Below are 27,310 nucleotides of genomic sequence, written 5' to 3'. Positions count from 1 at the left end.
TGTGGATCATCTTATAAAACCACCATGGTAGTGCAAGTACATCAACCCAAGTGCCTAACAATGATCTGATAGGAAAAGTCAGTTGTTTGTACAAAATGTACTCATGAAATATTATTTGATTAGTTAGAACTCTAAGAAACCAATTAGTGTCCCCATGTCACCTTAAATATTTCAAATTTCACAAATAAGAGGCAACAATCCAACAATATGCAACTTCTAGAGGGAATCAAGCAGTACATGAACTTCTAATTACACGTGTATTACATCAATTTCTACAGAAATTCAAGTACAACTACTACAGAAACAGTTGGTCATAATGTTCTCCACAGTTAATATAGGGAAGAAAGCAGAAGCTTTACAGCTTAAAAACTTGGAGATGGTGAAAAGAATGACAAACATTTCATAAACAAGTTATTTCGGGACAGATGGAGTAGCAATAAATATGATCTCCAAGATTTAAAAGATAGTTTGTTCACCATATTGAAGAAAGCTTATATAATGTGAAAGAAGAATTATTACCACTTTTGAAGATGTCTTCAATATCATACCAAAACTTTACCTTGAAGCATCCTTTCTTCCAACAACCTCAGAAGTTGGAACTAGAATGCACAAGCTCCTACAAAATCCGTACACTGAATTCTCTTGTAATATGATGAACCTCACAACTTCCCCAGTCACAAAGGATGCCTTCATTACAAGTTTCATTTCCAAAGCCTTGCAACTGCACGCGTCTGTATGCCTTTCAAAGTTGAAATGAGGACTCTTATACATTTTAAAAGACCAAAGCGCATTAGATACTAAGAATCAGGGTATATGTAGTTGTGAAGTATGCTTATCCAGTAATCAATAGCTATCATTCTGTATGAGAAAAAGCAAACCAATTTTTTTCAGTTGGTGATTGAATGACAGTCTGGTCACTATACACAAAGTCCCCACATACACATCAGAAGGTATGGAACTGAAGAGAAGGGGTGCTTCCCTCAAAGTTACCATGCTATTGTCATCTCAATGTATGGAGCTAAAGAACAGGGGTGCTTCCCTCAAATTTACCAAGCCATTGTCATCTCAATGGGCTGACAATCCAACCAGAAATCCGAGTTGGCTTGCGTATTCTTACTGTTCGTTGAGATCTACTTTCTATTCGCTCAAGTATTGAGTAAGTTATTGAGTCAGGAATTAACCCTTGTTGCTTCATAGTTTCATAAAGTTCATGAGCTTCTTCTGTCTTTCCACGTCTCTCCAAACAATCAAGTAGAATGTTGTAAGTTACAATATTAGGGGTGCATCCCTCTGCTATCATCTCATCGAATAAGCTGCATGCCATCTCAACCTTATTGGATTTACCAAAACATTCAATTAATATGCTATAAGTAAACACATCAGGATCATATCCTTTCTCTTGCATCTCCTTGAAAAGCATATGGGCTTCATCAAGATCTCCATTTTTTCCTAGACAGTTTATCAAAGAATTGTATGTGACAACATCAGGTTTACAACCACTAGCCTCCATCACTTCAAAAAGTTCAGACGCCTTATCAACTAAGCCAACTCTACCATAACTTGAAATCATAATATTGTAAGTAAAGATATCAGGAATAATTCCATTTTCTTTCATCTTGTCAAAGAGATTGCTTATGAAAGAAACTTGCTTGAGTTTTCCAAGAGCTGAAAAGACCTTATTGTACATACTAACATCTGTAGCAATCCCTTTTTCAGGCATCATAAGGAGCAGATCAATAGCCTCTAATGTTTTCTCTGCATTACATAACACCTCGAGCATTGATACAAAAGCATCTCTGTCCCCTTTTTCATGGGAGTTCCACATTCGACAGAATATGTTATGTGCCTCACTTGCATGACCAGATTTGCAAAGTGACTTCACCAAATACGAATATATTGATCTGCTCATATATCTACTACAGATATCTAGAACCTCATTCAATCTGTGCAGTTGCCCTTCAGTTGCCAAAATATCCAGTGTAATGCTATATGTGAATTGATTGGGTTGGCAGTCACTCTGAACCATTTTGGAGAGTACGAAAATTACCTTGTCCACCATCTTATTCTTGCCAAGAGCCTCAATAATAGTATTAAAGGCAATCAGGTTAAGAGCACATCCTTTTGACACCATTTCATCAAAAAATGAGAGAAATTTTGAGGTCCTCCCAGCCTTTCCAGACATTCTGATTAGTATAGTATATGTGTATGCATCCGGAGCACAGTGCTTTTGTTTCATATCTTCAAAGACTTGGAAAGCTTGGTCAACCTGCTTAACCAAAAAAAGGATCAACTGCCAAGCTTTAAGGAGAAGGCATTGAATTTTTCAGATATATGCATTTTCAAGATGTATGATATGTCAAATAATAAAAAATCTACAACAGGACGACATAGATTAGGCAAGATTCTTATAAAATAGTAATGACTAAAATCAGAAAAACCAAGAATTTTATGTGTATGCTGCACATTCACTCAATTGATATTTCACAGATGTGCAAGTTATCAAGAGAAGTGCTTCTCCATATGTATGCAGGTACATGGCTGCATGCACTATTCTAAACATCGAAAATGCTTCAATATTTGAACAAGGACACCTGAGCAAATAAAAGATGGGTTTGCTACTTTGCATGTACATGTGGAAAACTCATTTTCAGTTACAAACATAATCCTCTATGGCCTTCATTATTTTGACATAATTGGAACAATTTTGTGCAAAGGATAAGATACCAGAGTCTACAATTATAGTCCCACATAACCAATTTACAGTGATACTTCTAAAATTGAGGTGATAATCAAAATCAAAAAAAACATGAAAATATGTCATATTCTCTCTTATCACTTGCATCTCTCATGAGGTATTCAGCCTCTTCCTCTTCCATTCCCAACAGTGTGCCACTGTTCACCACCCTTTTGTCCTCATCTCATTTCTCACTTCCTCAGGCCACCCCCTGCGGAACGCATGGGGAAGAGAGGAAGATGGGACTCGGAGAATAGAATGGTTCGAAGGTGGCGCAAGGCTAAGGTAGAAATTACATAGCTCCCCCCACATCTTACTGGAATTGCTAAGAAGGGAGAATCCATTTTGCATCATTCCAGTGGCATATGAAAATAATATTTTTTTCAACTATACAGTAGCGAGGTACTGAGGCCCAAAACTTAGCAGCGTTAACTTAGACTACAATACCAATAATATTGCTAGTATGAGAAAGCACATGGATATGGACTTTGGATGTATCTTAGTTGCTTTTAGCTAGTTATAGGTAAAAAAATATATCGATTGTTGGGCACTGTCAATCCATGGCACAATTTCATCTCAGTATTGTTGGGTTACATCTAACATCAGAATACATAGTTATATCAATCCTCTATTACTAAGGTTACATGTCTGATTTCCCATGCTAGGTAAAACAATCAGAGAAACATATCAATGGCACGAAACAAGATTCCACATAAACACTCCTCGGTTAGCAGTACATTCCACAAACACCATCATTGTATTCAAATGCAAAATTTTGCCGATTATCATACCATTCCGGCCTTGGCAAGCGCATCGAGGAGCATGTTATATGCAAAGATATCCAGCTTGTAGCCCTTCCTCCGCATTTCCTCATACACCTGGAACCCCTTGGACACCTCCCTGCTCCTCAAATGCGCCTGCACAATGCACTTGTAGGTGTACCCACTGAGCCTCAGCCCCCACTTGCTCGCCATCTCCAGGCACCTCTCCACCTCCGCGCCGCCTCCCCCCATCCCGACCAGCAGGTTTATCGTGGAGATGTTGCCGGCCACGCCGTCCCGCTCCATGTCGGCGACGAGCCGAAGCGCCTCGGCGGGGTCGGCCCTGGCGCGGAAGAGGAGGGCCAGGATGCGGTTGTAGGAGAAGGCGTCGTGGCGGAAGCCCGGGAGGGAGGTGGCGGCGAAGCGGAAGAAGGCGAGCGCGAGGGGCGGGTCCGGGGAGAGGGCCTTGACGACCTCGGAGGCCTCGGCGGCGGTGAGGGTGAGGCGGAGGGAGCGGAGGTAGTCGGCGAGGTCGAGCAGCGGCGTGGGGGAGGCCTGGGAGCGGAGGATGCGCGCGGCGGCGCAGACCAGGTGGCGGCGCGGGAGCGGGTAGCCGCGCGGGTCGAGCGGCGTCGGGGGCGGGGTCGGGGCGACTGTGACGGTGAGGGAGGGGCCCTCCGGGGACGGCCTCGCGGCGGCGATGCGGCCGGAGTAGGTCGTCGCGAGGCGGCGTGGCATTTTTCCTTTAAAAAAATCGCTGGCGAGGAGGCGGCGCCGGCCGGAGCCTGTCGCCGCGGCGGCTTAAACGCGACGGCGCCATTACTGCGGGCCTCGCAGACAGGTGGGCCGTCGCGGTCACCTAAATGGGCCGTCGGCCCGCAGCAAATAACTGGAAGCTTGTTCAATGGGCCGAATCTTAGACTCCACTTGTTTGTATGGGCCTCAGTTTTTTTTTCTTTTTAAGAAACGGTTGTTTTTTTCTTAAGTTATGCGTTCTTGCTGCCATTATGATAGATATAAGCATTTTTATATTATTTAGTAAATATTAAGATTTAGTATAACTATTTAATGGTCAATTTTGGATTTTGGATTGCTAAGATTTCTGTTCCAAGCACCTGATTGGTCGTAGAATCATTCGAGTTAAGAAAGTCATACAAATAAAGGGTGTGTATATTATGGTACAAAATTTGAATATTATAAATATTTATATTTTTAAAATGTATAGAGTATACAAAATCAAATTTGTATAAGAGGATTTTTTTTTCCCTAAGGATTAGACCTCTCAAGGCAAGAATTTGATTTTCTGGTTACTAATGTGCTACATGAACATGAAGAGATCGCAACTCCTTTCTGCTACACATAGAGAATTAGAGATTGGTTTGTGCAAGTCAGATTTTCTTTTCAACAGGTGATGGAATGCAGATGAAAGATACATTGTTGATAGTCGAAGCAGCAGTAACACAAGTACGTGCATGCTGGCAACTGGATAGCACACCCTATCCCTCTTGGCACATTGATCTTCTCATTGAGACCACTACCTAAACAAAATAACAACAGATTAGAAAAAAAATTCAGGCGACTGGAAAAATAGAAGTCCATGAAACACCCAAACAAACCGCCTCATTGCTATACTGAGTGGTTTGGTGAGTGGTCAGCCAATCTGCTTTCGCCTGCATGTCATTATCACCATTCACGCCCACGTACGTGCGTCGTCACATGCTGTTGTTCACTCATGCTTAGGGCTCGTTTATTTCCCGAAAATTTTTGGGAAGGATATCACATTGAATGTTTGATCAGATAACGGATCATTATTTCAGTGACTAGTTAAAAACCTAATTACATAGGGTTTCGGAAAACCACGAGACTAATTTTTTAAGCCTAATAAATCCATCATTAGCACTTGTGATTTACTGTAGCAGTTATAGCTAATCATGGACTAATTAGGCTCAAAAGATTTGTCTTGCAAAATAAATCCAAAATTATGCAATTAGTTTTTTTAACTATATTTAATGCTATATGCATGTGTCCAAAAATTTGATATGATTGGTGAACCCAACATTTTTTGGAACTAAACAAGACCTTAGTTTAATTATTAATCTCATGTTTATCAGTCACACTTCACAGTACCAATGACAACAGATCATTACCGAATAACATATTTACAAACAAAAAATAATATATGAATAACATTTTTATATACGTTGTTAACCATCTAAGAGAAAAGAAAAGGAAAAATAAATTATGATAAAAAAACATAGAAATATGTATATTATGAGGTAAGATTAAAATCTTAAAAATATTTATATCGAAGAGTATCATGTAAGTTGGTAATCACATACCCCTAACTTGGTCAAGATTAACCCATGATTGTAGTTATTTATACAATAAATGGAGCAAAGACAAGGGGTGATGGAAAAGTCAAATGACATATTTATAAACTAAAAATAATTTGTGAATAAAATTTTTATATATGTGTTTTTATTGACTTAAAAGCCAATGCTGAAAAATAAAATAGAATAAAAAACATTAAAATCAACTTTAAATTAAAAATTAAAAATTCAAATTTGGATTATGAGTCTAAACACAAACGAAAAGAGGAGGAAGCGAATCAATAAACAATCACATGGTCAACGATCTTGCATCATGCTTAGAAGATCATTCCAGTGTTAAAAGGTCCCTTCTTACCTGTCACATGCATGCTTATATATGTGCAATGATTCGTTGGACTTGGACTCCGTGAAATGTGTTGACTTTCCTCCTTCCCAGGTTCCAACCCGTGCAATGCATCTCCATCAAAAACCAAAAAACCATTGCCACCTTCTTTTCAGCCTAAGAGTTATAACAAAATTTGTTAATTTTGGGTAATTTGGGTCATGTTCACAGCCAAATCTGTCATGTAAAAAATTTGACGACTAGCTAAACTACTTTCGAAAGAAAATCTTGAAAACCTTTTGAATAAAACTACACTATAATAGTACAATAATAATGTTACATTTATAACCATATAATGTAACAATTATATTGCAACTTAATAAACAATATATATGCTAGTGGTGGATGTGGCGCACCATCCTCTGTCTTTAGCAGGTAAAGGCAGAGTCGCGTTGCATCGTGACTTTAAGATTGATTGCTACAACGAAGTATTACAGAGAACAAGCAGTGACACCATACAATATAAATTACTCTTTCGTACCATTGCTATAATAAATAACTACAAAATTACACTATAACAACACGCTTATTTTACCATGGGCCTCTACCTTTACCTTCCAAAGCCAAAGACCCGAATCCCCATCCTCTCAGCACAATGTGGTTTTAGGTCCGGCGGTCGTGCACTTCGCTTAATTGCATGTAATATGATAAATATATAAAAGTTAACCTTGTGAAAAAAGAAATATGCATATTTATATTTTATAGCACATCTTAAATAGCTAAATTATTACAGAGAACAGATTAATTTTAGTTATTAAAAATAACTAAAACGCCAACATAATTAAGCTCACTTCGACGTTTCTCACAAATCCATATAGAGTGTAGAGTACTCAGAAAATTATAAATTAAACCCAAAAAAGCCCATCAAGCCGCCACTCGCCAGCAGCAGCAGCCAACCATAAAAGGCGAGTCGCCTCATGTCTCATAAATAACTAAAACAGTAGCCATCATCATCATCTCCTCCTCCGGCGACGACGTCGCCGGCGCCGGCGCGACGCGCGAGCCAGCATGGAGCCGCACATGGAGAGCGCGCTGCGGGAGGGCGTGACGGAGGCGGAGCGGCGGGAGCTGGAGCCCGTGGTGCGCGCGCACCACACGTTCCCGGGCCGCGCGCCGGGCCGGACGTGCACGTCGCTGGTGACGCAGCGCGTCGACGCGCCGCTCGCCGCCGTGTGGCCCATCGTCCGCGGGTTCGCCACCCCGCAGCGGTACAAGCACTTCATCAAGTCGTGCGAGCTGGCCGCCGGCGACGGCGCCACCGTGGGGAGCGTCCGGGAGGTCGCCGTCGTGTCGGGCCTCCCGGCGTCCACCAGCACCGAGCGCCTCGAGATCCTCGACGACGACCGCCACGTGCTCAGCTTCCGCGTCGTCGGCGGCGACCACCGCCTCCGCAACTACCGCTCCGTCACCTCCGTCACCGAGTTCCCGCCGGACGACGGGCTGCGGCGGCGCCGGCCCTACTGCGTCGTCGTCGAGTCCTACGTCGTCGACGTCCCCGAGGGCAACACCGACGAGGACACCCGCATGTTCACCGACACCGTCGTCAAGCTCAACCTCCAGCAACTCGCCGCCGTCGCCACCACCTCCGCTGACCACCACCATCTACCTTACCGTGCACAAACTTGATGAGAATGATTTACTCATCAGACAAATCCAATAGCTGAAATTATTTATATCAAATCGGATGGTCCACGTTTCATCTATCATCTTTCTATTTACTGGCCCTCAAAATCAAGTGTAATTTCTATCCATCCTCTCTACGTTAAATTTAATGCATTAAATCCCGGTCAAATATAGATCCAAAATTCAATGTCATAAAAAGACCAGAGTGAGTATTACAATTACAACCATATTAGATCTTGGTCAAATCTTCGTTCAATATTTCGTAGTTTTAAAGTTTTTATGCAAATATATAATATTATGCATCATTCTTATAGTTACTTACTAATAATGAATCAAATTCATAAATAAATATTTTTTATAAGTATATATATCAACACGAATGATCAACCTTATGGTCTGTTTGGATTAAGGGATTTTTAGTACTCCTTGAATTTTTTCCTATTAGTTCCTAGAATTTTTTTTAGTCTCTCCTTTTTAGGAAGAGAGACTTAAAAGTTGTCAACAAAGGATAGAAGTAGCTCAAAAAAACAAAGGATAGAAGTACCAATTTACCCTAGGTTGGTACCCTGGGCTTGCCGCTGCTGCTTGCTGTTGCCGTTGCTGCTTGCGGCTGTTGCTGCTTGCTGCATGCTCGATGGGCGCTGAATGCCGAGCAGCTTTGGGCGGTGAATGACGAGGGCGAGGGAGGCACTGGCGGGTGGGCGGAAAGTGGGGCGGTGTCGGCGGGGCGCCGAGCGGACAGATCGGCCGGCCGAGTGAAGAGGACCGGCCGGCGAGGAGGCTAAGCGTGGGGAGAAGAGGGGAGCGAGGAGGAGGCGCCGGTGCCAGTGGGCGAGCGGGGCCGGTGGTGTCGGATCTACTTGGCAACGGCGTGCGGGCGGGCGCCGAGAGGGGATTTTTTTTCGGGTGGGCGGACGTACTACTATGGAGAGAGAGGGGTAGGGTGAGGAAATGGGAAAAAAAAGTCCCTAAAAGTCCCTTCCTAGGGTCTACTGATATTGGAGGGACTACTCCAAAAAAGTCCCTCCTGTTTGGATAAGGAGGGACTTTTTTTATAAATCCCCGGGACTTTTTCGATCCAACCAGGGTTTTAGACCCCTAAATCAACGACATCAATAAAGTAGACCGGATATTAATTAATGATGCATCGTGTGTGTATATATATAATATTTATAGGAAGCTTCTATCCTACTACCAGTTGTAGCTACTCTCTTCACGTCTAAGGTGCAGAAACACCTTTATACATATTTCTTCTCCCTTCCAACAGAAAGTACAAACTCTATACATGTAGTTGTATCATTCACATGAGATTTAATAGTGTCTATGCTTTCTGTTGGGTGGGAGCAGAAACAGTTATTAAAATATTTTTCATCATAGACGTGCAGGGAGTAGATACACCTGATAGTAGGATCTAATTTTCCATATTTATATGTATATTCGTGTTGACAATATTAAATAACGAGAAATATTTTTCATATGGTAGTATTTTTAATACTCACTTGGGTTTTTTTTTATATATCAACACAAATGAATCAACGGTGTCAAATAAAAAAAGAAAAGAGTGTAAAATAAATTCTGTAATATATATATATATATATAATTTAAATTATAAACATGTGTCTGTTCATATTAACTCACAGGTGATTGCGGAAGCTATTTTTTGACACGGTAGTATTTCTACTACTTCGTCTGGTTTTTTAAACACCGCTAAATTTTGGACCTATACAATATCATAAGTCATTCATAAAATAAATAAACAATTTGTTTGGGTGCAAATTAAATTACTTAATTAATATATATATATATGCACATGTATAATCTAATCTACCCTATAGTGACAACATATATTAGAAACTTTCTATAAAATATAAACTTGTATTAAAAAACTTTGTATATGTGATGCATAGACAAAATTGTTCCATATACTAGAAGCTTCCTATAAAAAATAAATTACTCCTATAATTATGCTATATATACACATACAACACAACCAAGGTGTTGCGTTTGATTTAAAACTTAGTAAAAGTCAACTCCAAATTTAGAATATAATTTTATTAATTTTTTCCAAACTGTACTTGCTTGCTTTTTTTTGGCCTTGAACTCAAATCAGAAATTGATGTTAGAAAAAACGGTGAGTTATGTCAAACATGTGAGTTATGTGAATTTAATATTTAATATTATTTTAAAATTAAATATACTTGATATTTGGAAAATGTGGAGTTATGTGAAACATGTGGTCACTCTTGTGACATTGGTTATGAATATGATGATTATAGTATGTTATAAATAGGTAAGTGACATTTGTTATAAATTCGATGATTGTAGCATATTATAAATAATTCTGGTATCTCATGATATATATTATTTAGTAGCAAAAAAATACTATAGCCATCATATTTTTGATGATCATACATAGTTAGTTATTCATATTACTCTTGCTAATACTTGTTAACGTAAAAAATATGATCTGACGTGTCACACACGAAGGCCTAGGAGTCAATTTTAGACAGCTCCAGTGCAGGACCTAAATTCTTAGAATGATGCGTGGGCGTGACAGTCAGTTTGATCCTGCAACTGACAAGATGAACGGTAAAACAGGCCGATCGGCTATCGAGCTGATAGATAACTAAAAATCCAGCCGATCGGATGTTGATGCTGCAATGGTTAGCCGATAGGATGAACGATCGGCTATAAAAAGCTTAGATCGGCTAGAGACTTAATAGAAATAAAGTTAAAATAAATATTAGACCAATATAACCCGTCAAGTCACTTATTAATCTTAGCCGACCGGACAAGCCCCTATAACCAGATCGAACTAGACATATAGATATTGAGATTGGACTTAACCAAGACAGTATGCAGTCGAGCACGATATGATTATAGGAAACATGAAGATCGATAAGGCTAATAAATAATCCGACGAATTACTTGGAATAAACAATGAATCATATATTTCGATCGGTTAAAACTAATTTGCATATAATTCTTATAAGCCAATGCAACATAAATAACTGCCGATCTAACTAAATCAAGCTGATTGGTATAGAAATAATGCAGTAAAGCAATCGGCTACTCTATTGATGTAAATATGATAAGCATGTAGATCGGCCAAAATCATCAGCTATAGATGACGGACAAATAACCAAAATCTATAAAATACCTAGCCCAGATTGCTAAGAATAATCATAGAAGATCGAACCCAACCGAGACAGTTCAAGATTAAACCTATCAATGTCAGGATAGATACTAAACATATCTAGATTACTATCAAGCCAATGAGCCGATGACTGGTAATTTATCGGCTAGTATTCCGATAAAACAATGAACAAAATACACTGATCTGATATAAACCATCTTACAGATGCGTTCTACTATATCAGACCTAATCAAGACAGTACTAGATTGAATATGTCAAACAGCAAATATCAAACCCACGTAGATTGCCCAAAGTGATCGACCAGATCAACTCAAGATGCAGAAGTAACTCAAGTTGAAACTGATACGATAACTAACAATCGCACAACTAGATTAGAAGAGCAGACAGAACCGAGACAGTTCTAACCTAGCCGAACGATTACCGTGGCCCAACGGAACGTAGGACTTACCCCTCCGTCGAAGATCGAGACGATACAGCTCCACGTCAGGTGCCAAGTTCCGCCGAAGTTGAAACCTCGGTTAGGAGGGTGGCAATGCGCTAAGAGTAATAGATCTAATTATGATGTATATCCCCTACAATGACCCGGGGCACATATTTATACCCTCGGGTAGACGCTAGACCGTGTTGGACACGACATACAACTCCTAATGGATAAAAAAATAACAAACTAGTATATTCTATCTCTAACTCCTACTAGATAAAACGCACATAAGTCTTGATCGGACTCTAATATCTTAGAGATAAAATACAAACTAACTCTAACTACTAGATAAAATTACGCCGCCAAGCCTTGGTCCTCACACCTCCCTGTTGAATTCGAACTCTTTCGGATAAAATATCTACCGACAATTGCACCTTTCCTTATCCAAATCCAATACGGAAATTTACTAAATTTTGGTGTTAACAGTACTGCTTTACGAGTTACTCATGCTAAATTATATTTCATAATTGAGCACTTTGTATTTAAAAATGATACATTAAACGCTATTCTTTTATAATGTATTATCGAACATATTATGGCACCGTAGCGTTAGTACATACAGATTAGTGGTGCACCTCATCATTGATGGTGTAGTACAGTACATATGCATGCATTCATGCTTATGCGTGGATAGGTTGTTACTTTGCTTTTTTGTCTTTTTTTTCTTACTTTTTACTCTACCTAAAAAGTAATTAAACAGATGAGCTGTTCATAAATTTGCCATTTAATTGTTTGTTTGTTGCAATTCTGATGGGTGATGACATCAAAAGAGAGGATGCAATACAAGTTGGTGTTAGTTTTTACTTTATATATTAATATCACTCTTATCTTTTATAAGCCAAAATTTAAGTTCAACCTTAAATTTAGAGTTTTTTTGTTCATCGTAGCTTATTTTTCATCCTTTTCTTTTAGATTGATAAAAACAAGTATATAAAAGTTTTATTCACAAATTATTTTTATTTATAAATATATCGTTTGACTTTTTCTATGAAAAAAAACAAACAGTCACCCCTTATGTAGAAAGTGTTAAACATTTTTATCTTGCAATGTCATCGTGTTATAGCTAATTTCTATTTAGTTTGTTTTGTTTGTATCTCTAAGATTAGGCGTAGTAGTGGTTATTCATACTTTTGAGGTATCCTTTTTCTGTTATGCTTTTTTGGGCTCAACAAATTTTTAGTTGGCAAGATCACAACGACTGAAGAAAGATCAAACAGTGCAAGTTGACGTTCAGTTCATAAAGGATTTGTTTTGCATATATAAATGAATTGAGCCTTTCATGTGCTTAATTTGATATATTTATCTAATTTTAGTTTCTAGATTCAAGTTAGAGAACCACACGGCCAATATTGTCGATCATCACATGCACTGAAAATATGTCCCTTAATTTGTGTTCGTTGAGCTATGGTGTGAAAGCTGAGGAAAAAAATAATTCTAGAGTGAAACTTATATTCTTAGCGGTCCAAAAGCTAGGACAGAAAATAAAAAATAATGAAGAACCATAGATGTATTTAGCTTAGATTGGCAACCTCATGTTTTTTTCTTCTCCTTATGTTTATAAGCCAAAATTTAAATTTTCAACCTTAAATTTGAAGTTGATTTCAAAGATTTCCATCGTAGCTTATTTTCAGCCTTAGTTTTTAGATTGCTAAGAACATGTATATAAAAATTTTATTCCTAAATTATTTTTGATTTGTAAATATATCGTTGAAAAAGTCAAACAATAACCCCTAAATGTTATACTGTGTGGAATCCTTGATCATTTTAATTTTCTATGTATGTTAGGTTCTTTATGTTATCTAACTCTTTTAATACTACTTACAAATAAACCTTATCACACAATCGTATTTGATTTCTAAATCAGAATATTTTGACCATAATTAAGTCAGGAGACCGGAGTGCAACCACATGGATATTCATGGTGTTTCCGATGTTTTGACTATGGAATTATAGTTTTGTAATTTCATTACAAAAAGGTTTTAAATAAACAAAGATAGGTCATGTCCCTTTAATCAATAGGGTCTGTGACTTCTGTCCATGCCGCTTAATTATACTTGCATCACTTAAAGTGTATTATCGAGAATCAAAGTAAGTCATATTTTTTTACTAAGAATTATTACAATATAGATTATTGAACTATATTACTATAAGCGAGAGATTATTATAAGATGAAGTAAAATAATTTTCTATAGACTATTAGAGGCCTAGAATATTAGTTTTGTAAGATTAGTGTCTAGAATACACTTAACTATTAGATGGGTAATTACTCTAAAGTACCAAGGGCAGTGGGTATTTAGCCACGTAATATTTAAAAAAAGAGCACCCTTATAGTAGCTTATTTGATTATTTATATCGATTAAGGCCATAAGTTATAATACATGGTCACAATAATCTATTTATTTGTTTCAGGTTATTTCTATAACTATAGATTACAATAATACTAAGTGGAAATAAACATGCCCTTAGTCATATAATGGAATAGAACTAATTCTACAAAACGAGAGATATTATATACTCCCTCCGTCCCAAAAAAACGAATTCTCCGATTTCTGTGTCCAACGTTTGACCATCTGTTTTATTTGAAAAATTTCAGAAAATTAGAAAAAAATTAGTCACATGTAAATTACTATTTATGATTTATCATCTAATAAAAAAAATTAATCACAAAAAAATTAAATAAGACGAAAAGTCAAAAATTGAAGGTAAAAAGTGGAAAATTGGTTTTTTTGGGACGGGGGAGTACAATCCAAATTTTTACTTCATATCGATCACTTTAGGTAGGACTAAAATAATGCAAGATATTTAATTATATTGTGTCACCTTGGTGGAATATTGATAAAATAGTCCCGCTATACGTACGACCCAATTGTACTACATGTATACGACTGTAATACTGCAACCATTAATTAGACAAATGAGATTAAGTGGGTGACACCGGATCGTAAGTTGGATGGTTGAGTCGTACGCATAGCAATTTTCATTGATAAATTATGAATTATCTATTTATTAGCTTGGTTTCCAAGTCTTAATACCAGTGATTCAGATAATTCAATTTCAACTATCCCAAACACCACCTATAGTATGCCGCCTCAACATAATGCTTGATTTACAAGTTGATCTCAATATCAGTGCACCACATTTTGCAATGAAAAGCAGTCCATAGTAATAATAATAGGAAATTAAATTTATATGATTGTTTTATTGTTATATGCTTATCTGTGTATAATTAAATTACTCATACTAATGTCTTTTGCAAGCATATTACGACCTAAGGAATCATGTGTGTATCACAAACAGGGCCAAGTTGCAACTGAAAAGTTGTGGCTAGCATTGGTTGAGAATAAAAAATATATAAACTCAGAAGAAATTGATTTTTTTATCTATATATGCGTAGGACCCACGAAATGGTCAACTTCCCGTGATAAATAGAGAGCCACTTTTGTGGTTGCATGAAAAATAACAAAAAGAAATTGTCGGTCAATTTATTGCAACAAAATTAAACAATAATATGATGCCTCTAGAAACACATGCAACTTGCGCATACAATATTTGAGTTATTCATCATGACGCATGGATATATACTCCATCAACGTACAAGTTAAGCAATGAAACAAGAACACAAACAAAAATAAATTAATGCCACTAGCATATATATATATATATATATATATATTGCTCTTAAATCGCCCCCAATAATTTTCTCTGGTAGGTGCTTCTCCAAGTACAGATATATCCATGGCTATGAATTAATGACAGTGGTTTTTAATTAATTTAATTTAATTCTCACTAATTTGAGTGTGATGTACGTGATAGATGGCTTGTCATGACCAATTAATATATTTGTCAAATTAGTTGACGACAGCAGGTATCTGATCATTTCATAATACTCTCCATGAGTGCAGAATATAAAATTATAAAACCTCCCCTTGATATTTTTGAAATAATTTCGTACAATTAGTGAGTCCTTGTTCTAGAAAGAACCACATGATTCGGCATATATACATTGATCTCATTGAATATAATACGATCATTATGCTTAATTTATTAATTAGCTGTTGCATGTGCCATCAGCTTCTAGATTAACGTACACTTTGGACGAGTACATCTCACTTAATCTAATATTATTATACTACTACTAACTCTGCTTCATAATATAAAATGTTTGACTTTTTTTAGTTGCAACATTTAATCATTCGTCTTATTAAAAATTTAGTACAAATATAAAAAAATAACAAATCGTTTTTAAAGCTCTTTTGATAATAAAGTAAGTTATAAGAAAAATAAATAATATTTTCATAATTTTTTAAATAAAATAAATAGTCAAATATTACAGATAAAAGATCAAACATGTCATGTTAGGAAACGAAACAGAGGGAGTAGGAGTAGTATATATGCGCCCGTACGTGCAACTTATAATTAGTGTGATTAAGATAATCTCGTTTCATGCGTTAGTTTCACACAAGGAAGATAGTACTGCATGAGCAGGGCTGGCTTCTACAAAGTCAAAAACTACCGATTCAATTAATTTACAAACTCCATCGAATCTGCCGCAAATAAAGGACATATACTTTGACCTTGCCGTGCTTCATGAATACCAAATTGCAGTTTTCAACGTTAACTTTTTTTTTGCAAGATTTATGCCTCTATCGTCTGTTTGTTAATTAGGTACTAACCAGCCATAACTAAATTTAGGGGCAAATTCGTTTCTTTCATGTTCTAATATTGATTTTATCTTTTCTTTTTGGATTCTCGTTTTTCCCTTATTTTTTTAATTGAACGAATCGGTTGTCCCTCCTTTGAATGGAAGGATTAATCATGTTAAATGACGATTTTACTACTGCACGAGAATATTATTTTGATCTTTTTTTGTCATTTGTGTTATTAACCTGTGTTCTAAATCATAAAAATATACAAAACCAATATATTATTAATTCGAATGACATGTTTAAAAACTTATAATTTTTTTAAAAATATTTGACAGAGTTTTAAAACTATGTCAATTTTTTAAAAAAAATTATAAGTTTCATAGAAATATACAAAAGCAATATATTATTAATTCAAATGTTTAAAAACTTATAATTTTTAAACATGGGTAATTTCGTCATTAATTATTTCGGAAATTAAATATTTTATTTTTTGAACTAAATATATTGGTCAACTAACGGTCAACATAACTTCCATCTAAAATAGGGCAAACGGTTCATTCGATTCAAAAAAAGAGGGGCGAAAAAAATCAATATTAGACTTAAAAATCAGGGCAGGAACGAAATTATCTCCTAAATTTAAAAATCTAAAGCTTTAGACTTCGTTATGAAATTTAGGCTTTAACATGCTTCTACTTATACCATGTTTGGATCTAAAAAGGTCTCTAGGATTTCTAAAAAACTCCCTCTTGTCCTAAACAGGAGAGATTTTTTTGAGAACTTTTCTAGATAGTCCCTCGTAAATTTTATAGTTCGTTGGGATGGATTTTTAGGAAAAATTCTAGAGACCACTAAAAGTCTCTCAGTCCAAACAAGTCCTTAGGATGTCTTGGGGAGTGCAACATAGGCTGAATTTTCCCTTGTTTTTCATGACTGCATTTGTCGATCGCTAAATATTATGTTTTTTACAAAATTATATAAAAATTGCTTTAAAATCATATGCATCATCTTCTTAAGTTTGCTTCCTCCACCTCCACCTCCACCTCTTTCATGTTCCATCTTCTTCAACTCGATATGAAATTTAGCTTACCATAAATTCAATTTGATCTGCCGTCAGATATATCCTCGTGATTCGTGCTGTTAATCCCCGACGGCATCCCCAGCGAATGGCGCGTCAGCTAATCTCGTGGAACCTTCGCGCGTGCCGTCCCGCCGTTGGATCTCAAGATGGGCCGGGCTAGTGGGCTTCGGCCCGCTAGGGCCCTGTTACTGTACCCCCAAGGATAGGGCCCGTTTCAAACGTGCGATTTTTTTTGGTTAGGTTTTCATCGTGATCCTATACATTGTTGTCTGTGTGTAATACTTATAAAATTGTTGTATTGTAATGATGTATTCGGATACTACTATTTGCGAGCATGAACATGTACAATGGTGCAAATACACAATAAGTAATATATTTAGCTACTTTTCAAGCGCTACCTCTGTTCCATAAAGTCGTTGGGGGATGATTGTTTGGTTTCTTTTAGGAAAAAAGTCAAACGACATATTTGTAAATAAAAATAGTTTTTAAATAAAATTTTGATATACGTGTTCTTAGTGATCTAAAATCAAATACTAGAAAATAAACTATGAAGAAAAAGCCTCACAATCAACCATTAATTTAAGGTTAAAAATTTTAAATTTTAGTTTATAAATATAAACATAAGCGAAAAGGATGAGTATGCTCATTTTTCACATAAATTTAGACAATCATCACGTAGATTTTTATTCGTGTATCCGGCAATAAATATATAACTTATTTTTAGAACGGTGACGGTACAAATAGACGGTAATAAACCGTCCATCAAACAAAACAAAGGGGAGGTGGCCAAAAGCAAGGAGACAAGAGGGTGCCCAGTACGTGATTCTTCAGACATCCCCGTTGGATTTGGACACTCATGTATATATCATAAATTGTACTCTACCCTACAACTGGTACACGAGTAAACACTAGTACTACACAGGTGAATGACCATGCTACACTGCTGCTGCTGCCATGAGCCGTCAGCTCACACCACAACGCTAACAATATTCCTGCACGGCCAAGTGGCATCACGTCCGTCTTCTTCATGAGCTTGGCAGAAATTATATCGTCTGGATTTTTTGGGGGCATGTTCTTTGCAAATATTTTTGCTGTTCTTTTCTGAGAAAGAATCATATATAAATGGATCTAACCGGGAGATGATTTCAATGGGTTGGATCTTTATTACTTACTACTTCCTACATCTCTAATTGTTTAACGCCGTAGTACTATAAAAAGATTTACCAGTGAGTTTTTTTCCAAGGCAATAGTTTCTTAAAGGACATGTAAATATAACAACCAATTAAAATATATTAAAGAACAAAGAGGTGTTTCACGGTTGATAGGGTTTCATCTGATGTCTAAGGTATACCACCGATGTTTCACTAATATGAGGCCTTACATTTGGGCATATATATAGGGTAAATAGTTGGATAACACATTTATCAAAAATAGTTACGCATAGTGAACTCATCATTACATGGGTTTGCGTCAGGGTTTACCTTACCACTACAGTGGTTACGCACCTAAACGATAAGCATGATTACTATACTGCAAACTATAAAAAAAACAAGGCAAAATTTATAAAAACATGAATTATTTTTAACTTTACTAAAAATAAGAGCAGTAAACTAACTATAATCATATTTTAAAGAGATAAAAGAGAAAAGAAAGGACAGTGGGCTACTAATTTGTAGGCAGCTACATCATGAGCTACAAGATATGACATGTAAGACTATGTATTAATATTTTGTAACTAACTATTATATAAATTAACTATTATATTGATTATAGATGAATTGGAGCTATATTGTTGAACTTGCTCTTAGTAGAGTTATCGGGTAGTTACAGTACTGCAAACCTCCTGAAAATTAATCATGAAATTAGAGTTGCGCAGGATACAGGGGGAATGGGGGAAATATCACATGTTCCAAACAGGCCAACATGGCCTACTGCTAAGCATAATCTCTGCCATTTCTGCTCCCATGAACTGTCACCTCACTCGCATTACCAAATTACTACTCCTATAATTCATCAGATTGGGGCCAAAACATCACATGTGCTCTCATGTGACGACCCCTGGATGAAACCCTCCCAACACGAAATATAGCACAACCTAGATAGCCAGATAGGGGAGTTCAGGTAGGTAGATGCAATGCAATGCAGATAAACCAACATAGACGCTGCTTTTAACCTTCTAAATGAGTAAATGGGACCGTTTCAGGTAGAAAAATAATGCTTCATGTACAAATTTTCTAGTATACAGAACTCTCTAATTCATCCGTTTATATTAAATAGCTATCATAAAAATCATAATCTTTTCGAATTTCATCTCGCGAATGCATGAACCACTGTATGGTAGAATAGCCACAGGGTATAGTAGAATAGCCGCAGGCAACACTGCTCGACTGAACTCAGCGATTCACATTGATCTCATCTCCATCGAGGTGCTCATGATCTATTGCGAAATATCGATCACTGCACCGATAGATTATATATACTGAAACCATCGAGCTAAACCAAAGTTACATCTTGCGGATTCACAAATAAATCGATCAATGGCAATAGGTCGTTGATCTTAATCCACGGCTAACATGCTTGATCATCACACCAGCCAAACTCTACTGGTTAACTGATGACATCTTGGCTGTTCAGATGCTCCATTGCAAGAGCTTGGCTTCCTCCACTGGCTCCCGAGCTCCTCTTCAGCTCCTCGCACATCTCCTCGATCATAGGCTTCCATAGCCGCACCCGAGCGTTTATGAACCAGTTTGACACCTGCCAAAATTCCCGCGCAAATCGCCCCGAATCAGCAACGAGAAAAAAAGAAAGCATCATGCTAAGAATTCACATAGTGGAATGTAACAGTTCATACAAGAACACATGATCATTGCCTCGTTGGTCAGTGATCGATGAACTGAATCAGTAACATCAGTTCAGTCTTGTTTTGTCGAAAATTCGATGAAGGAATTTGGTTTTGGATCGTAGATTTTTGAAATAAAGATTTGGAATTTGGAGATAAGAGAGCAGTATGGTGTACCTGGTTCCTGCTGAGGCCGCTCCTTGCTGCAAGCATTTCCTTCTCGCTGTCTTTGGGATATCTGGCCAAGAACAGCAACCACATTGTTTTTCATGAATTTTGGTTTGATGATCGAAAGAAATTCATGGAGCAAGATGGACGACAATGGCGGCGTCGGATCGATGTGGGTGTAGTTGCTTACGGGCGGAGGAAGTTCTCGAACATCCAGGCCTTGAGCACGGCGACGGACTTCTCCGGGAGGCCGCGCTGCGGCCGCCAGCACTGCTGCTCGCCGCGCCGGAGCTGCTGCACCGCCCAGTGCTTCTGGATGAACGCCGACTCCCAGCTCCGCTCCCTCTCGCCGGTCACCGCCGACGACGACTCGCCGCCGCGGCGGCAGGCCATGCCGGCGCCGGCCGGCGCGGCGGCCATGATCTCGCCAGCGATCCGGCGCCTCAGGCCGTAGTACATCGCCGACACGGCGCGGTGCGCGAACGGCGCGCAGATACTCCCGCCGCCGCCGCCGCTGCCCATCCCGGCGGCGCGCTCCGCCGCGTGCGTCAGGCTGTTGAACCTCGCCGTCGTGCTCTGGATCTCGTCGAGGCATTGGTTGTACTTGTGATCCATCTAAAGGAGAAAAAAAGACGACTCAAAATGGTTTGAAATTTGCTTCGAAATGGTTCCGAGTTTTTGATGGAAATGCGACGAATTTTGCTTAAATGGATGCATCGAGAGTCGTGTCGGGAGGCTCACCAGCTGGAGCATGCTGAGGAGCTCGCTCCTGAGCCTCTGGGCGTCGCCGCCGCCGCCGTGCGGGTGCTCGCCGGAGGAGGCGGCGATGAGCTGGTTGTTTGAGCTCACGGCGGAGGACGGCGCGCCGGCCACCGAGCAGCTCGACGGCCTGGACCCGCTGTCGACGGCACTGGCCGAGTCGGCGGCGGCGGCGGCGGCGTCCGCGACGCCGGCAAGCACGCAGCCGACGGCGTCGTTGAGCACCTGCTGCGCGAACGCCGCGTACCGGGAGCGCGCCACCACCGCGGCGAAGTTTGTCGCCGGCCTGGAGCAGGCCTGCGGGCAGTACGGCAGTAGCGGCAGCTCGGGCTCCACCCTGCTCATCTGCGTCAGGCCGGACCGGCTCGCTGCCGACGAGCACTGGTCGCCGGCGTTGATCATGCTGTCCGAGGACGAGTTGGAGCACAGGCTCAGCGACAGCTCGCTCGCCGGCGTGGCGGCGGAGTGGCCGGCGTCGAGCGGGTACACAAAGCCGGCCGCCTCCGGCACTCTGGCGAGGTAATATGATCCCTGTACAGCGGCGGCGGTCCTTGATCCACCGGCGTTGCTCCAGTTGCAGCTCGCCTTCTTTGACGCCGACGACCAACCAACCGCCATGTCGTCCGACTGGCCGAGGCACGCGAGGCTCACCGCGCCGGGGCTGTCACCGACGGCAGCAACGCCATATCCTCCGCCCATCTCCTCCTCCTGCGGCGTTCTCGCGCCGACATAGTCACCGTGCCCGTGCGGCGCCGCCGGAGCGGAGCCGAAGAGCTGGCTAGCCAGGGACGCGAGCACCAGGTTGTTCGCCGCGAAGTGCACGCCAATGTCCATCGCCGCCGCGTCGCCAGAGGATCCAAAGCCGCCGCCGCCGCCATGATCAGGCGGCGCCATGGCCGGATGGAACAGCGGCACGTCGGCGGCGCCGAGCAGGCCATTGCCGCTCGCCGCCATGAAGTACCCGTTCATGGCGTCCACCCCGAACTGCGAGAACGATGGGTTGCCGCTCATGGCGAGCCGCCTCGGAATTCTCCAAGAATTGCAGAAACTAATCAAAACCTGAGACGAAGAACAGCAGCACGCATCAGACATTCAGACGCACTGTTCATCTTCCCAAAGATTTTTGACAGTACACAAAGAATCAATCGTACAAGCTCTAAAAATCTTGAAATCAAAGCGTTGATCTTTTCATCTAGAAATCCTTTTAGATCGCCGTACCAAAAGAATCAACCGTACAAGCTCCACAAAGATACTCATAATTGTTATACATTGGAACAAAAAAAGATTCAATTTTGTAACCAACTCACAAATGATCTTCCCACTTGAAACAACAATCCTTCTTATCTCTTCTAAAAAAAACAAGAGAAACGCTAGTTATGGATGAAACCTGACTGAGTACAGAAAACCATCCACTGAATGGATCATAGCAGATGAACTGATGCATGAGCAGCAACAACACAAAAAACATTCAGAAACCACAAGACAGCCTACAAGATGAACACAAGAGCTAACAAAGTAATGAAGGCTATACCAAACCAAGAAGTCACTGGAACCTTCAGCTGCTGAGCACACTTCTGCACGACCTAAAATGGAAAGATGAAGCCTTCCAAAGAGACCAGGGGTAGTGTCTACCTCTACCAGGAACAAGAAAACAATTGGGGCAGGGAAGTGTTATCAACTTATCACTCACTAGTAGTATCAGGTAGGCCTAATGACCACCAAAGAAGAAGAAAAGATGCAGAACATCAAGACCAGCAAGGGAGCAGCTCTCCATGACCTTGACACTGGGTCAGAAATTTTTTTGGCCTTGGAGGGTAGTAGCACTGGTAGTCTGCTACTCTCCTTTCTAAAATGACTTTATTTTTTATGCTCCCAAAATAATTTCATTTTTTTGCCTGTCATACCTCCCAATAAAAAACAAAAAAAATATAATATATTCTGTTTTATTAAATCTGAATGCAATTATACTTCACTTTGTATACCTTCAATGCATTTATTCTATAATTTTACAAATTCCAATGAAATGATCACTAAAATAAACTTATATTGAAATAAAGTAAAATATAGCAAAAAGAATAATCTTATTTTGGGAACTACTGTGTCAAACTACCAATGGACCCTACTCAGGAGGCAAAGTGCCAATGACAAGGTGTTGGTGCCCATACATACCTAGCTCACCTCACTCCATTACTACTGCCAGCATTAGAGCTGACTGATATGGCTTAAAAGCATAAGTGATTTATCACCTCATGATTGGTCACTGGTGAGGCAAACCATAGATGCAAAAAGAGGATAAAGAAGAAAAAGTATCCTAATCCAAAATACATCCCTGCATTATAAAAATGTGGATCATGCATGTGCCAAAATCTATTACTGTCCCACCACACATCCTCTACAGTAAACAGTGCTGGCAATGAGAGACACTCAGACAAGCAAGGTAGGTTTTCTCTTAAATTAATCAGAATCCATGGGAGGAAGAAAAACATGGAGAGAACTGTTTAAGAGAGATCCAAGAACCAGGACAAGAGGATTATGCTAACTAGATTTACCTGTCTAATAATAGGGAGATAGGGATGTTGAAGTTGCTTGCACACTTGACTCTTTCTCTCTTGCAGTATTTTGCTTGAGCAAACAAACACAAGCAAAAAATGCAGCTGCAGAGGGGCAGGCAGCAAGAGGAGGAGAGGAGGCCAGAGGCAATGGGTCCAAAGGATGCTGCTTTATATGGCCTGACCTCTTTTCAGCAGGGTGTGGGCAAGGGCACTGCAAAACTACAACAATGGGCACTCCTTCCTTGATCATGCATATCAATCAGATGGATGCATGCAAAAGCTCTGATCTTTGTACCAACACAAGAAGACAAGAGAGAGAGAGAAAGGGCATTGTGGGCTAGTGTTTGTGAAAGTTGTGGGATCATTGAGCACTACACTTTGTGCAGGCTTTTTAAGGACACCTCTCTCTCTCCCTCTCTATGTGCGTACTCACATCATCTTCTGTTGCTGTGTTTTTTGCACACACACAAACACATACTCCCACTGTCCCACACACACACATACACACCTCATCTCACCTCACCAGTCACTACACAGTACTGCAGGCAGGTTGATGTTCATTTCTGTGTGCTCTGTGCAAAAATGATCAAGCTAGGCAGCCAAAAGATCTGGAATCTCTGTGCAGGGCTGGCTGATGATGCAGCCGCAGCTGCTGCTGCTTCTGCTGTGCTGGCAGAGTGCTCTGCTTCTCTCCTCATCAGCACCAAAAATTGCCACACACCCTGAGACAAACGAGTACTGCCCACAGTACTAGCAGCATCCTATCGGAGGGCTTTGTTCATCACAAAATTTTCACCATCTGTAAATAAACAGCACAGCCTCAGCAATCTGAAAACCAATTCTTTTTTCCTGCAGTTTTTTTGCTGATCACCATAGTACAGTATACTACTCCAACATGTGTGAGCATGCATTCCATTCCATGGATAATAGCACAGTAGAAGATGACACTGGTCTGTACCAGCCTTTCTCCAGTGTATACAGTAGAGCAGTACAGTAGAGAGAATGCATGTCATGTTGGGATGCAATGCAGCATTGGGAAGGTATAAAAGTGGCGTTGCAGGGGTCGATGAGGTCAGCGAGATCGAGTGGGTAGATAGATAGATCTCTGGGCAGCCATTGATGATGGCGTGGTAGCCTTTGCACAGGGGTAGCCATTGATGAGCTCATGCACAGCACACAGCAGCAGCAGCACCACCCCTGTTCATTCATGATGCATGGCTGGCATGTACTCCTCTCATGTTCACTCCTTGGCCATCCTCATGGGGGGAGAAAGGTCTACCATAATTGTGGTAGAACTATTAAACTTAGTCCAATTACAAAACAAATTTTAGATTTCGCCTGGAAATCGCGAGACGAATCTTTTGAGTCTAATTAATCTGTCATTAGCACATGTTGGTTACTGTGGTACTTATAGCTAATCACGTCCTAATTAGACTCAAAAGATTCGTCTCACTGTTTCCTCTATAACTATATAATTAGTTTTAATGTCTATATATATTTAATGCTTTATTTAGATGTTCAAAGATTCAATATGAAGTTTTTGGAAAAAAAAATTTGTGAACTAAACAGCCCCTACTGATTCTCCAAATGGAAGTAGGTGTACATCAATGCATCAACAAGACTTGCCAAATCATTCTATTCTCTTTGCAAATACTTTGGATTCCTACTGATTTCATTTAGAGGGCATCCACAGTGCATATTACACAAGTGGGTAGTAAGAGTGTCCATTGAATAAAGATTATTAAGATGGACCCTTACATATACGGCAATAGGCAGTAAAGAAGACGGCTCGTGTTCTCACGTAGGGTAAGTAACTAAAACGTAGCATTAGATTAACATATAATTAATTAATTGTTAGCTATAGAGACTTAAAAAATGGATCAAAATGGTTTTTAAAATCAACTTTCTTATATAAAATTTTCATAAAATACATCTCATTTAGCAGTTTAAAAAGCGTGTGCATAAAAAAGATAAAATTTGGGTTAGTTAATGTAGGTAAAGAAACAGGGTCTACTGAAGCATACTACTATCTCCTCTACTCTCTCCCTCCCCGATGTTTTTTTTTTTATCAAATCCCTCCACAATGTTAAAGTGGATAATAAGACCTCTTACTATCTATTTTTTTTATCAACATTGTTGATGCCCTCCATATTTTATGAAAGGTACAATGTGAAGAATAAAAGTTTTATGAACATACTCCTTCCATTTCAAAATACAAACTTTTAGGTTATTTGGTAAAGAGTAAATTTGAGGAGAAAAGACTATGGTGTCCTCAATAAATAAGAGAAGTGATTGAGTTGATAATTGGGTTAGGATGAAAAGAAATTTAAACGAGAAGGGATTGTTCAGATAAATAGTACTAAGAATGTTTATATTAGAAAATAAGATTTGAATTGTACAAAGACTACAAAGACTTATAATATTTTCGAACAGATGGAGTAACCCACTTTGATAAAGTGCAAAGTATTTACAAATGAAGGTAGTAGTATTTATATACAACCCTTGAATGTTCCTTTTTTAGCCCTCCTTTGAAATGGAGAATTTTATGCATTGCCAGCCTTTTGAAATCATATGCTTATCCTCTTTTAGGTCGAAACATTTCTGTAGGAATTAAATGACTTAAGCTTACTCCATGAGATTGACATACTCCAAAGGATGTTTTCATGAAATTCTTATGAAATGTTTCATAAATAAGATACTACATCCTCCCAAAATAAGATTATTTTTGCCCATCTACTTTGTTCCAAAATAAATTTATTTCTAAGTAATCATTACATTGAATTTTATAAAAGCAATGAATATATAAACTAGAAAAACAATTGTATTGAGATTTGACAAAGTGAACAATATTCTAAATTTCTTCTGTTGTATTGATATATGCGTGTGAGGAGTGAAAAATAAAGTTATTTTAATGTAGACGCTGTACCTTTTTAACGAAACTAACATGGCCTACAACCTTGAAGGATTCATGATCCATTTAAGAGCATAAGAGGTGTGCTAACAAAAATCCAAATTAGAAAATAATAAGGTCCTATTCTTGTCTTCATCTAAATCCATGTTTTTTTAGTGAGCTTCTAAACATTATACACTCAAATATTACCCACACGTGTCTGGAAAAAGCCTAATAAAAAAGGGGTTCAAATCACAAAATCGGCTTAATGGAAGTGGTTATCCTTCAAGCTACATAGCAATTATCATTCAAGTTAACCAAATGTCCACCACCTGTGTCAAGTTTTACACCCTCTCCATGTCCTTCCAACAAATCACAATGAAGTTAAACATTGGAAAATCCAAATGCTCCTATTCCAACTGTTAACTCATTAGCACAAACCCTTCACATATTTGCTATAGATGTGGAGAACCTTTTTTTTCTAGACAGAACAAGGTGGTTTTGGACAAGAGGTTCTAGACTTCCAGTAGGAGAGTAGTATCAAAGTTGTATCATCATCAAAGGGCTGGCCGGTTAGGGAATGATGGGCTAGTTCCTAAGAGCAAGTTCAATAGTATAATTCATCTATAGTTAATCTAATAGCTAATTTATAATAGTTATTTGTAAAACATTAATACATGGTCACACATATCATACATTAGGTTTTGGAGCCTGTGCTCCAGCTAGCTACAAATTTGTACTACCTCCGTCCCAAAATAAGATTATTTTTCAGTTTTTTGATATAATGTTTTGACTCTTCGTCTTATGTGAAATTTTTTCGATTAATGTTTTTATTCTTACTAGATGATAAAACATGAATAGTTTTTTATACGTGACTATTTTTTTAAGTTTTTATACAAAATTTTCA

At 39.0% G+C, this 27,310-nt stretch overlaps 3 protein-coding genes across 5 annotated transcripts; 1 reads left to right on the top strand and 2 right to left on the bottom strand.

Annotated features, from left to right (window-relative positions):
* Window positions 1–423: 423 nt before the first annotated feature.
* On the bottom strand, window positions 424–4,255 carry LOC102722830 (pentatricopeptide repeat-containing protein At1g51965, mitochondrial). Its single transcript, XM_006647020.3, has 2 exons — window positions 3,526–4,255; window positions 424–2,266 (listed from the first exon to the last, which is right to left on the bottom strand). Exons 1-2 carry the CDS (start codon window positions 4,231–4,233, stop codon window positions 1,061–1,063), a joined length of 1,914 nt encoding a protein of 637 aa, XP_006647083.2. The 5' UTR covers window positions 4,234–4,255; the 3' UTR covers window positions 424–1,060.
* Window positions 4,256–7,215: 2,960 nt separating this feature from the next.
* LOC121053612 (abscisic acid receptor PYL9) lies at window positions 7,216–8,118 on the top strand. The gene has a single exon (XM_040521240.1). The coding sequence runs from the start codon at window positions 7,216–7,218 to the stop codon at window positions 7,831–7,833; it is 618 nt and encodes a 205-aa protein (XP_040377174.1). The 3' UTR covers window positions 7,834–8,118.
* Window positions 8,119–19,548: 11,430 nt separating this feature from the next.
* LOC102710762 (homeobox protein ATH1-like) lies at window positions 19,549–23,584 on the bottom strand. Of its 3 annotated transcripts, none has more exons than XM_040521085.1 (5): window positions 23,511–23,584; window positions 20,944–22,020; window positions 20,393–20,817; window positions 20,212–20,272; window positions 19,549–19,949 (listed from the first exon to the last, which is right to left on the bottom strand). In XM_040521085.1, the coding sequence occupies exons 2-5, from the start codon at window positions 21,970–21,972 to the stop codon at window positions 19,800–19,802; spliced, it is 1,665 nt and encodes a 554-aa protein (XP_040377019.1). In that variant the 5' UTR covers window positions 21,973–22,020; window positions 23,511–23,584; the 3' UTR covers window positions 19,549–19,799. The 3 variants fall into 3 exon arrangements, with proteins under 3 accessions (XP_040377019.1, XP_040377018.1, XP_040377017.1); XM_040521084.1 differs by lacking the exon at window positions 23,511–23,584 and adding an exon at window positions 22,493–22,716; XM_040521083.1 differs by lacking the exon at window positions 23,511–23,584 and adding an exon at window positions 22,349–22,486.
* Between the last annotated feature and the right edge of the window lie 3,726 nt (window positions 23,585–27,310).

This window comes from Oryza brachyantha, chromosome 2 (genome assembly GCF_000231095.2).
Source record: "Oryza brachyantha chromosome 2, ObraRS2, whole genome shotgun sequence".
NCBI classification, from domain to species: Eukaryota; Viridiplantae; Streptophyta; class Magnoliopsida; order Poales; family Poaceae; genus Oryza; species Oryza brachyantha.
The sequence above is the reverse complement of the archived record's forward strand: the minus strand, read 5'-3'. Positions and strand labels throughout refer to the sequence as shown.

Coding starts and splice junctions, on each gene's coding strand:
- LOC121053612 (XM_040521240.1), top strand. CDS start 7,216: ATGGAGCCGCACATGGAGAGCGCGCTGCGGGAGGGCGTGACGGAGGCG.
- LOC102722830 (XM_006647020.3), bottom strand. CDS start 4,233: ATGCCACGCCGCCTCGCGACGACCTACTCCGGCCGCATCGCCGCCGCG. Junction 2,267..3,525: donor CGCTTGCCAAGGCCGGAATG/GTATGATAATCG, acceptor TTGGTTAAGCAG/GTTGACCAAGCTTTCCAAGT.
- LOC102710762 (XM_040521083.1), bottom strand. CDS start 22,429: ATGTTTTTTGTGTTGTTGCTGCTCATGCATCAGTTCATCTGCTATGAT. Junction 20,818..20,943: donor TCCTCAGCATGCTCCAGCTG/GTGAGCCTCCCG, acceptor TTTCTCCTTTAG/ATGGATCACAAGTACAACCA. Junction 19,950..20,211: donor GCGGCCTCAGCAGGAACCAG/GTACACCATACT, acceptor GAATTTTGGCAG/GTGTCAAACTGGTTCATAAA.